The sequence below is a fragment of the Prionailurus viverrinus genome, chromosome A2 (assembly GCF_022837055.1).
Source record: "Prionailurus viverrinus isolate Anna chromosome A2, UM_Priviv_1.0, whole genome shotgun sequence".
NCBI classification, from domain to species: domain Eukaryota; kingdom Metazoa; phylum Chordata; class Mammalia; order Carnivora; family Felidae; genus Prionailurus; species Prionailurus viverrinus.
In genome coordinates this window covers 76,855,123-76,867,936 of record NC_062562.1, presented here as the reverse complement: position 1 = coordinate 76,867,936, position 12,814 = coordinate 76,855,123, and the positions used below count along the sequence as shown (strand labels likewise).

General features: G+C 43.4%; 1 protein-coding gene across 8 annotated transcripts in view; it reads right to left on the bottom strand.

Annotated features, from left to right (window-relative positions):
* The window catches only part of NRCAM (neuronal cell adhesion molecule), a 286,665-nt gene that overhangs the window by 77,268 nt on the left and 196,583 nt on the right, over positions 1-12,814 (bottom strand). For all 8 annotated transcript variants that reach the window (XM_047849512.1, XM_047849514.1, XM_047849517.1 and 5 more), the window contains one exon: positions 896-1,096. In XM_047849512.1, the coding sequence (XP_047705468.1) occupies positions 896-1,001 (106 nt within the window). In that variant the 5' untranslated portion in view covers positions 1,002-1,096. The remainder of the gene's footprint in view (positions 1-895; positions 1,097-12,814) is intronic.

The following is a 12,814-nucleotide window of genomic DNA, read 5'->3' as shown; positions in this document are numbered from 1 at the left end:
CCTTTTGGTCTTTGATCACATCTTTTAAGCCAAAGATCTTTCTCTAGGCTGCAGATAAGACACACGTCCTACATCCAGACTCCTATTTAAAGGGACTTTTGCCTTGTTGGAATCAAGAGAAATGAACTGGGGCACCTGGGTGGCTCAGTCGGTCGAGTGTCCGACTTCGGCTCAGGCCATGATCTCACAGTTCGAGGGTTCGAGCTCTGCGTTGGGCTCTGTGTTGACAGCTCAGGGCCTGGAGCCTGCTTTGGATTCTGTGTCCCTTGCTCTCTGCCCCTCCCCCACTCATTCATTTTCTCTCTCTCTCTCTCTCTCTCTCAAAAAAAAATAAATAAAATAAACATTAAAAAATTAAAAAAGAGAGAGAAATGAATTATGGGTAGTTTGGGGATACTGAGGAGCATGGGGTTGGCTGAGAAAACACCCCCCAATCTTTCCAGAGCACCCTGAGTGCATGACGGGAGAGGGTGGAGTAGTGGGGAGGGGATAAGTGGGGACGTCCCCATGGCCGTTTTAAAGTGATTGGGTTTTCTTGCAGGACTGCTTCGATCAAGAGTCGCCTGTTGGATCAGGGGAGCCCACGATTCGCTCCTTTTCCATCCCCAACCCCCCCCCGCCCCCCCCCCCCCCAGGCCACATGTTATACAAAAGGCACCTGAGGAGGAAGAAAGATAATGATAGGGAGGGGACAATGGTCTGACCAGTTCAATGGCCATTTCTATGGTGAGACTTTTTATAAACACCAGGTGCTTGGAGGTAAAAGCCAAATTAATTTTGATTAGCTTTTCAGTATCACACAGACACCTTCTCCATTCACAGGGCTCACAGTGATGGGAAATGCTGGGGAGGCTTTAACTCCCAGGCCTAACAGCTTTGAAACGTTAATACTTACGATCAAGTGGTACTTCCAGTGCACTAATCATCTGGCACAGGAAGAGAATCAGGGCCACTCTGCCTGCAGGTAAGCGCTTCTTTTTCGGCATTATTTTAAGCTGCATTAGCTGAACTCCTGCTGAGACCCACAGACTGTATTTCCTTTTCTTCTTTCGCAGAAGATTTGCGTGCAACGTTTAAATAATGTTCATGCAGGGAACTGAAAAAGGGTAGGATAAGAATTATGGTGTATTAAAAAAAAAAAAGAAGGCAACGAGAGGAAGTCTGCAGCACAGAAAATCAGTTCTGTATTATACATGAACTCCAAAAAGGAACTAACGTTTAAATATTTAACTCTCAAGGCTGGAATAATCATTTATTCATACGTCAGCTAAAATCAGGTCAGAAGCATTTGTAGTGATGTCAAGTAAAATCTGTCTACTTGGCCATCCTTACGGTTTTCCCATTTAAAATATCTGCATTTATATCGGAGGCCTACCATGTCATTCCTAATAGGGAAAAAAGCTGGGCGTATAAATCGATTGGCAACTGAGGGAAGAGGGAAGGCCTAATGGCTTCTCCATGCTAGAGATTATCTTTGGGAAAGTCCAGGGCACTGTGGCAAATTTGCTTCAAACCCCAAACACTCATTTACCAGGTGAACAGCCAACAATCAGAGCCTTCCCCTTCCCTCACTGAGACTACGGTGGCAGGCACACCCGAGGCTCCAAGTTCCAGGCCTTTCTCACCACAGTCACCCCCCTCAACAGTGGGATCTACCAAATAAAGTTCAATACATCCTTAAACAGAAAATAGAAAAACTTCAGCGATCTGGTCTCAATTTATCCTGCCAACCTTGTCTTGTCCTGTTGGCATAGAGCTATTTTTTTTGTTTGATAGTCGGCTTCTGCTTCCATTTCTTGGATCCGTCCTGCAACATGCCCTGAATTTTCCCACCTTCTTGCCTTTGTTCACTCTGTTCCTTCTGCCTGGAATGCCCTCTCCACCATATTTCCCTATCAAAGTCCAAGTTATTTCTGTATAGATCACCTAATATTGAAACATTAGCTGATCAACCACACTAGAAGTCATTTCACCCCCACTAAGAATTCCTGAAATTCCTTTTTAAAAAAACTATTTATTTTTCAGAGACAGAGATTGTATGAGCGGGGGAGGGGCAGAGAGAGAGAGAGAGAGAGAGAGAGAGAGAGAGAGAGAGGGAGACACAGAATCCAAAGCAGGCTCCAGGCTCTGAGCTGTCAGCACAGAGCCCGATGCAGGGCTTGAACCCATGAACTGTGAGATCATGACCTGAGCCGAAGTCAGACGCTTAAGTGACTGAGCCACTCAGGCACCCCTGAAATTCCTTGTTTTAATCATTTAATCGTGATGTATATTATACAGATAGATGCAAAGGTAAATAGACTTTTTTGACACGCATGCTCTCTCCCCTACTCCTTCAGGCAAAGGCGGTGCCTCTCCCACTTCTGTATCCCTCTCCCATCACCCAACATAGTGTGCCTCACACATGAACGTGTTCGCCCCACACAGAAGAACATGAGCACACACACAATATAGACCTCTGTCCCACAGCCAACTCCTTCCTGGAATGACAGATTCAATCGTGACTTCTCATTAATGAAGACAGAGGGGAGTGACCAATGAATGGCTCTCTCGAGAACGTAGAGGGATGCTGTTATTGCAGACGACGATAGCTCCCACAGCTTAATTACCGAATGACTTGTGCGATTTTCATTGTCTGTGTAATTGTGTCTTTTTCTAATACCCATCTTCCCCACTAAACTAAAAGTCTCCTAAAGGGAGGGACTGCACCTTTCCTGTTCCCTATTGTGTCCCCAGAGCCCATCACAGTGCCTGGCACATGGTACAGAGTAAATGAGTATTTGTAGGAGAAAAAAGAAAGGTTTTGAGAAAGGGGAAAGAAATAGAGATTTCAGATCTTTGAGGATGAAGTTGTATTCAGATAGTCTGACTGCCATCTACCTAAGGCCATATTTATATTTACAGTATTGGGTATGAAAACCAAACCCTTGTCTATATGGTCAACTTAGTTCTCCTATCATGCCTGTATATGGAATACAGTTTATATGTATAAAAGAAAAATGAAACAATCCAGATAACGTGTTTTACTAGCAACTGAGTTCTCATTTGAACACGATTACAATTATAGCTGGGACACCTTTTGGTAACCAAATACCAAAAGAAGAACTTACTATACTACACAGAGACATTACAGGTATATAAATCTGTTTCCTGAATGAAACATCCATATTATGTGGTTTCATTTCAGAGCCAAGAAATTTGTCTTTCCATTTACAATACATGAACAATCACGCCCATCAAACATCGAGAGGCAGATTGAGAAGCTCCTCCAACTATTTCCAACCAAAATATACACCAGGCAGTCTTTCTCTGTGTGCAAAGCATATCTGTATCATGTCATCAGATTTACTTAGGTCTCTCGTGATTTTTCTGTGGAACACTAACTCTGAATTTCAACATAAACTTTAGGGAAAATACAAATAAATGGCGCAAATGACTCTAAAACAAGTGGATGTTACAAACTACACAGATTGAGAGGAAACCACAGAATCCAAGGAAACAATGGCAGGTATTCCTGCTTTCTATGTCAGTTTATTTCACTTAAGTGCCTTACTCTCTGGAAGAGGTGCTGGGGAACGAAAACACTTTCTAAAAGATGCACTCATAAATTATAATGCTCACACGGTCTTAAGCAACCACCTACAATTTCTAAATTCTTAATTTATTATTTACTTTGCCTGCATGCCTTAACTCTTCATCCTTCAAAGAGAGGAAACCGCCAAGCAGTTTCATAGACAAGGAAATATCTTTCGACCCACTCTACCTTTTCAGACGCTGTAGGGAATAAAATATTGCCGCAAAATCACAGTGTTGTATAAAGAAAAAAATTAAAATTGTAAGAGAAACTGAGAAAGGACTTAGTTGAAGAGACATGAGTAAATCCTCACAATGAGAGGGGGTTGTAAGCTAGATGAAGCGTTTCTTCGGAAGCAGTAAGTTAACTGCAACAACTGTGTCCAGTGTAGCTTCTGTTTGGAGAGGACAAAGCCACTGCCCTCCCCATCCTCAGACTCCTGCCTATGGAAAATCACTCACTCCTCCTACATATGCCATCAGAGGTGAAAAACTCTGTGCCTAAGGACAGCATTAGGTCCCCAGCACTCACTCAAAGTGAGAATCAAACACAGCTACAGAAAATTGAGCTTCCTCTCCGTAGGAGTGATGTGCTCGGCATGTCTCACAAAGAAAAACCGCTGCTTCTGTGCTCTCAGTATTGATGTCAACGCCCTGCCCTGCTAGGAGCCCATCTGCCCTGGGGTCCTACCTTGCAAGGTGACGGTCATCCTCTCTTACCCGAGAACTGTGAATCAACACTACCAGGCTTATGCAATTACATTAAAACGAGTGAAACCGCACTTGGAAGTAGCAGGCATCATGTTCAGTCAAGGCTAACGAGTATGTTAGTACAACACAGCTTGAAATTTACAAAAAAATACCTGCGCAGACATTTTAAAGCATGCTTGAATAAGACAAATGATAGGTCGGTCTTTGCAATATTATTCACCCTGATATTTAAAACCACATATACTGTTAAAATGACCCCGGAGTATTGATAAACAGAAAAGCCTTTTAATATTTCTCCTCATTTAACTCCATTCAAAGCAACTCTTTGCCTGTTGCCTACAGACGGGAAAGAAAAATCTCCCTTCTTTGGTAAACTTTTCATCATTGGAAAAGAAATACAAGTCAAGGTTCCCTTATTTCTTTTTGCCTAAAATACATATTAAATCGTACAGCAAATGCTCCCCTGCATGGTTTACCATGTATTTTAAAAGAATTCATATTGGGGCGCCTGGATGGCGCAGTCGGTTAAGCGTCCGACTTCAGCCAGGTCACAATCTCGCGGTCCGTGAGTTCGAGCCCCGCGTCGGGCTCTGGGCTGATGATGGCTCAGAGCCTGGAGCCTGTTTCTGATTCTGTGTCTCCCTCTCTCTCTGCCCCTCCCCCGTTTATGCTCTGTCTCTCTCTGTCCCAAAAATAAAAATAAAAACGTTGAAAAAAAAAATTAAAAAAAAAAAAAAAAAGAATTCATATTAATCCCAAGAAACATAGTTCTTCTGTTACCCGCTTAAGAAGTCTTGTCATTTGAAAGAAAATAAATCTTTGTTTTTCTCTCAAGTGAAAGATGAAATTATTTTCATTAAGAAAATATATCAGCTTTTAACCAGAACTGGAAGGCCAAGCATTAATCACCATTTTATTCTGGTCCGTTTGTGCTTTTTTGGCGTCCCAACATGGGTGGTTCAATGCTGACTGTGCAACGTAACACAATCTATTCTCTAAGCCAATAAACAAATATGCTTATGTGACTGGATGCCCTTTGGCACACTAATTGTTGCTTTGGTGACCCATCAGTGTCTGGCCTCACTAACTGGCCACACTAACTGAGTGTGACATCATCTTGACTGTGAAAGGCGTTTTTCAGCAGTCAACTTGGGGATGGTTACTTTCTATATTTTGCTAAATGTTTACCATAAGAATGAGCGCATTAATGTCCATTCTAGCCCATGCTTGTGCTTTTCAATCACAGATTTTTGAGTCTGAGACTAGGGAAGGAAGGTCAATGGGAAATGGACAATGACTTTGCATAATGAACACATCAACAAAGTCACACTTAAATCTACACACAACTACATTACCATGAAAACGCCTCAGAAAAAGTAGTCTGAGATTATGTGCCCACAGCAATTGTAACGGTCTCTTCAAATAACAAAGCCAACTTTGTGAAGCACCAGGAACATGTTTCTAATTTCCTCCTAGCCCAAAGGGATGTCCTATAGTAGAGTTTCAACAAGGAATCTGGTACCTAGAAGCTAGAATAGTATTCAAGGAAAGATGGACAATTAACAGGTGTTTTTACCCAAATAACAGATGATAGAACACGTCTCGATAACAGTTCAAATCTCCATTCCTCAGAGCACTATAACTGGTTCTCTTATTTGACATCAATAGAAACCCCAGAAAATAGGAAAGCAAGTATGGTGCCCACTTAATAGATGAGAAGAAAAAAAAAAAAGCCCATCACAATGGCTGTGATTCATCGAGCACGTTCCATGTGCCAGGAATCACACGGAGTTTGCTCCACGCATTCACTTATGTCATCTTGCCAATAACCCCAAAAGATAAACTCTATTACACCTCCCGATTTACTGATAAGGAAGCCGAGGCGCAGAAAGGTAAAGTCACCTGCTTAAGGACACACACCTTGTATGTTAAGTGCCAGACCCAGAGCTCCGGTTCCGGGAAGGTCTGGAACTTCCAGCCGGCTCACATCGCCACTCCCTGAGAAGCCCCTGGCATTTCCCTCCCTCTCGTAGTTTCTGATTTTGCATTTAACTGAGAAGCAAGTAGAATTACCAAGTTCAGTCACTGGTGCTAAAAGAAAAAAAAAAAAACCCTAATGGTTTCTGAACATAGATATACATATAGAGAGATCAGACAGAAGATCTTCACGGCGCTGCCCATAGCATGACTTCGGGGGCCTCTTCATGTGGGAATCCACATGAATACTGTCAGCTGGAATTGTACCACATGCTGGCTGGGGCCTTTTCAAGGAACTGCTAGTGAGGACAATGTGGAGAAGACACGCTTCACAAAGTTAATTTTAAAAGTAGGCAATATATGCACGTGGTACAACATTCATAAGGTACAAAAGATCATAAATTCAAAGTAAGCAACCTAGTTTCTCCCTGAGAGGGTTATTACTAACCAAGTTTTGCAAATCCTTCTAGAGCTATTTCATGATAAGGATAAACATACGTAAAATGAGATCTTAAGGACCTCTTGAATTTAGAAAAATTTATCCAAGCCCTTTTGTCACTGAAGTTAGAGCATCAGAAATACCAACGCCTTTTAATGAGATCTAACCTTTTGCAACCCATGAAATGATTTGGATGCTGGCTTTTTTTCCCCACACGTCCTTTGTTTAGCATAGCCAATTACAAGAAAGGAAAGAGTAGGCAATGATATAATCGAGAGATCTAAGACAAAGGATAAAGCATGCTTAATGAAAAGTCCACGTGGGTGAGACTAACAGCGACCCTGACCAAGGATGGCACCTGTTCACACTTGTACAGCCAGTTATCTGCGGACAGCCGTCAGGATCAGCTGCAAGGGTGGGAGAGCTGACTGGAGAGGAAGGGTGGGTGCGGTGAGAGAGAAAGGGAACAGCGCCTCTCAAAGGAAAACCTTCTCCTCCCACCTCCAAATCCAATCACAATTAACTATGAATGAACGGGTGGCTGTAATGCTCTAAATGCTCACTACACTCCCTTTGTCCTTCTGCGTTGACCCCACCATCCTGACCAAGGCTAGAAGAATCAGGGGTGGGTGTCTGACCAAGGCAGCAGCCATGTTGAGCGTGTGAGATGACTGGGCTGTTTTAAAGGGCTGAACAGTGACCAACAAAGTGGTAACGAATTCGTCTCTCAGGGGGAGGGTAAATACAAGGCAGAAAGGTCGAGTGAGTCAATAGTTTGGAGCGGGAACAAAGGCCAAAGATCATACAGAGGCAAGGCAGCATGAGAAGCCCTGAGTAAGCAGAGGATATGAGGTGTCCAGAGCAGAAGGCGGCCAGTGGGCAGCCACAGGATCAGTCGAAACAGGGACAGGTTGTTGCTGAGTGACTGCAGCATCATGGAACACCTGAAAGGCGGTAACAAGTGCCTACTCCTCTTGAACCATGACAACCAGGCCTCTAACACTCCTGGTACCCCAGGAAATGTCCCAATTTTCGATGAGGTTTGCCAGAATAGTGGTTCTGGTTGAAGCCTCTTCCTGTCTTTCTTGCATCTTATAAACTGAATCAAGCCTTCGATCTAGCAGGACAGATAGACTGCTACATGGGTGGCCCACTCCTCACAGCATCCATACCCTGCAGTCACCTCTCACAAAGACGCTGGGTTTGGTCACATGACATACTTTGGCCAATGGGATTTTAGCAAGAATTGTGCAAGCAGAGGTGTGGTGAGCATTTGCACACTGGGGCTTGGGCTCTTGTAAGTTCTCTCTGGGAGGCCTGAGCCGCACTACGGAATGTTGAGAGGCCAGAGGAAAGAGACCCTGGGGGGACGAAACACCACTGTGGACTTTCTGGGCCCACCTGAATTCCCGGCTGAAAACCACCGAGCAAGTAGCTTAGTAAACCACATGCAGCAGCAGAACCATCTGAGAACAGAGAACCAGATATTAACCATCTAAGGGTTAACAAACCCTCAGAATTATGAAAAACAACAAATTGTTGTTTCAAGCCACAAAACTTTGGGTTGTTACACAGCCACAGGTATATGGAACAATTAACAAGATACACTGAGACAGGCTGTCTCTTGTAACCAGAAAGACTTTAATACACACATTTGAGAGTGCTGATGTGTCCAAGGCACAGATCTCCTTATGAGATTACGGCCGGAACCACAGGAATTCTAAATGAAGAGTCTGGCAATGTAGGTTTTTCCCTCTGAAATGAGCTATCCTTCTGTTTTCTTCTGGATATGCTTCCTTGTGCACATATTGGTACAGCCAAGAGGCACAGACTTAAGTTACATTTCTCATGCAAAACTTAAGATGGTTACCACTGACGTCAAACAAATTTCCTTGCATGGAAACAAATGTGGTTTATGCCTAATTTAGAGTCTTAGATATTGTATCAGTTTATTTCTAAGGCAGAAAAGGCAAACACGGAGCTAGAGAACAGGGTGAGAGAGACAGCTCGGTGTTGTTAGTCTACCCCTCCCACCTTCCCATGTCCATGAAGCAGACTAGGATTCTGAGCTCGGTCCTGGCTTGTATTGGATCCATTCACTCTCCTAGCAAACAGGGAATCTGAAAAAAGAGGGGAGGAGAAAGAGTGAAGCCAAGCCTGAGAGACAGGTCTACTCCTTCATCCCAAAGTCCACTCCCCATTGGTTTCCTTCAGATTAGAAAACAGAAACAATTTTAAACATTGAAAGTAGGGAACTGCTTGCTCTAAAGGCGAGGTCTGAGAAATGGAAATTTAATTCTGAATATGGGTCTTGATAGTCATATATCTGGAAACTCTGTCGGGCCACGGAAACAAGCCAGGGCTCTATTTATCTTCTTGTAAAGTGAGATTTCCACAAGTATCACTGAAAAGATGTAAGGATCAGAAAGAGTTTATTAAAACCTCCAGCATAAAAGGCCTTATGGGATATTAGTATTCTAAATGGGCAACGCTTTGTCCATTTGTCAAGTAGACAACCCATGGCAAAATGGCGGCCATTTAATAGTGGATAATAGTATTTGGGATGCCTGGCAGACTGGCCACTTAACAAAAAAGTCACATTTCAAAGATAAGAATCCAGGATTTATAAACTGATATTCCTGCTAAATGGCATGAACCGTTCGGAGTGGAGATGCAAGGCATGGTTCAAAATCTCATTGTGTGCTCCTCTCCTGCTGGGCGGGCGGGCAGGTTTGGGGAGAAGAGTGGGAGAGAGAATTAGCCAATCCTGCAGGGAGCAATCAACCCAGTGGTTGCAATGCTTCAGCACAATACAGTTTATATCTCACTCATGCTAATGTCCAGTGTGGGCAGACTGGGGGCTCTGCTCCAGGCTGATGGCAGCACCGCCATTTTGTAATGTTGCCATCTCAACATGTGACTTCCAGAGTGCCCGTATTCTCCCGCTCTCGATGGCCTCCACCCAGAGGTGACACACACGTCTTCTGCTCACAGCCAGCTGGCCAGAAGTAGTCAATGACTCCTGAGATATCTTAGTGAGGGCCACTAGTTCTGCCACACAGAGCATGCTCAAGTCATCGTAGATCTGAAAGGTGCTTTTTCTGGGAAGGGTTTCCAAAGTGACATCGTATGGGAGGGTCGTCTTAACGTTTCGTCTCCGTGATCAGAGTCCAGGAGGACGGTGAGCCAGGGCTGTGGGGGCGCTGGCTGCCCGTGGCCACCTCATCTGCCTTTCTCCTCGCTGCATTTCTGAATCACTCTCTTCTATAACTTGGGCTTTCCCCAAACATGAGCCTGGGTGCGGAGGTGAGGAGGCAGAAGGCCCAGATTTCTCACATCCAAGGGATGTCACTCCTGCCATGTCACAGATGACTATAATCTTCACAGTAATGTTTCAAAATATATTTCGCTAAGGTATCCAGGCTCCGTAGAATCACAACAATACCATGGAAATGAGAAATGGAGACTGACATGACATGAAGAATTGTGTTCTCCACTTGTTATCAGTGCTAGGAAAGGTATATTATCATAAACGAACTAGCTGGAAATCCTTCATTCCAGCCAGAGGCGATTTCACGTAAAGAACAGATCTCCGTTACTTGCCGATATGCATTTTGCACTACAAAGGATTTATCAGCAAAACAGGGGAGTAATTCATGAAATATTTAACTCCTACTGCACTTCGTTTTCTTTAAACAGGCCATGTGGAAATCTGCATTTATAAAAAAAATAAATCAATAAGTGATCCTTTGCTTCCAAAAGAATTTGTCAGATTTACTCCAAACAGCATCTTGCTCCTTAGCATTGAGAATACAATTCAGTTTCCAGGAAGTGAAATATTAGCTCCTTAGGAGTCCATATTCTCTATGAAAGCGAAGCACACAAACGCATGGATGTTAGAAACAATTTTCTCTACGATGTTGAAATTTAATCAACCCATCGATCAAAGCTTTAGAATACTCTGCTGAGTGTTGTGTGTGCTAAAAGACACTGACTTCTCAGGAACCGCTTTTTCTATGAGAAGATCACATTCTATTTCTCCTACTACTGAAAAGGGCTCCGTAGAAAGGATTTATTCCACTATGCAGTGAAAGAAATGGCATTTCCAAGAGCCGATTTAGGAACGCCAGCAAGAAGAAAGTATTTTGGGTCCAAGTGTCCTGCTTCCCGGAATAATTGGGACAGAAAAGCCTCTGGTTTCTATCAAAGTTGGTTGATAAGAACCTTACACTTAGAATTACTGCCCCTTTTGTCTCTTCAGTTCCATTTTCATGGAACCATTTTTGTGGGTAAGCTGAGCATTTATTTCCTAAAGACAAACATTTGTGCCTTTCTGGAAAGAGAGCTGGGAAATAAGAAGGGAACGTGACATAGGAGGTCAAAGACAAAGCAATAAAAGATACACCGTAGGTGTAAGAAATTTCCAAGTTACATTATGAGTACCTTTTTTTTTTTTTTTTTGGTTTTGAAATTATGGCAATTCACCAAGAAACTAGGCAGAAAAATACCCACAAAAAATAATTCTCTTAAGCACATGCAAGGAATCTCAAAGATTTCCAGGGCAACTTCTGTAAGGGCTCACGCTTTGAACATCTCTAAGGTCTCCTCCAGCCCTGGGCTTTGGAGTGTGAGCTCTGCACCTGTGTTAATGAAGCAGAGCCAAATAAAGCAGCCACCCAGAGTATAGCCATTGACATGCCCCCGCAGGAAAATAAAACCAAGACCAGAACTTGGAAAAAAAAGAGACCCAAGCATCAGATTCTGCGAGGCCACTGGTTATTAAATCTGATGAAGCCTGGCAAGGCAGAGATGGACACATGAGTATCAGGTGCACGTGACCATCTCAACAAAGGGCAGAATGATGTGGGCGGGGAGGCAAGTCTGTGTCCAGTCTCTTCTCAGAGAGGAGGAGGCGTGGGGCTCCCGCAGAGGCTAAGCAGTGGTTTCTGGGTCCGGCTACCACTTGCTGAACCTCCTGTGGCCAGTGGACATCACTTGGGCAATAGGAGAGGCAATATTTTGTGGAGAAGGGATTCAAAGCCTGGAAGAGCAGCCAGCAGAACCTAGAAATGCAAGGGACGGGGGAAGAACAAAACCAGCAGAAAGGTGAGAGGCGGCGGGAAGGACACCCAGGGACACCACTAAGAAGAATGTTGGAGACAGAACCCAAAGACATTCCTAGAGCTAAAAAGAGTATTAGGTGTGAGTGCAGAGAATGCTCACGTACAGGAGGCAATGAATAGTTGAAGGCCCCCTTTCTCCTGCCTGGTCAGGTGGCTCAGGATTAAGCCAGTAAACACTGGGGATCTGACACCAAAAGCAAAGGCAACAAAAGCCAGAATAAACAAGGGCGACTGTGTCAAAAGAAGACACACAGATGGCCGACAAATACATGACGAGCTTCTCACTATCACTAATCATCAGGGAAATGTAAAATAAAACCACAGTAAGACATCACCTTACGCTTGGTAGAATGGATATTATCTAAAAGACAAGAAATAAGTGTTGGTGAGGATGTGGAGAAAAGGGAATCCTTGTACACTGTTGGTGGGAATGTAAATTGGTACAGCCATTCACTTAAAAAAAGGTTGGATAGTCAGGAGAGCTTGTGACTCTTGATCTCAGGGTTGTGAGAGCAAGCCCCACATTGGGAGTGGAGATTACTTAAAAATAAATAGAAATAAATAAATGTGATGTGATTTTATATAAATATGCATATACGTACATACACACAAACAAGGGAACGCTATTTAGTCATTAAAAAATGAAATCCTGCCATTTGTGACAACATGGATGGACCTTGAGGGCATTATGCTAAGTGAACTGAGACAGAGAAGGACAAATACCACATGATCTCATTCCGTGTGGAATCTGAACAAAGCAAAGCAAAACAAAACAAAATAAAACAAAACAAAAAACCAAGCTCCTAAGTACAGCGAACAGACTGGTGGTTGTCAGAGGCAGGGGGTGGTTGGGGTGAAATGGGTGAAGGGAGTGAAAAGGTACACACTTCCAGTTATAAAGAAATAAGTCAAGGGGATATACACATGGACAGCATGATGACTGTGGTTAATAACACGGCATTGCCCATTTGAAAGTTGCTAAGAGAGTAAA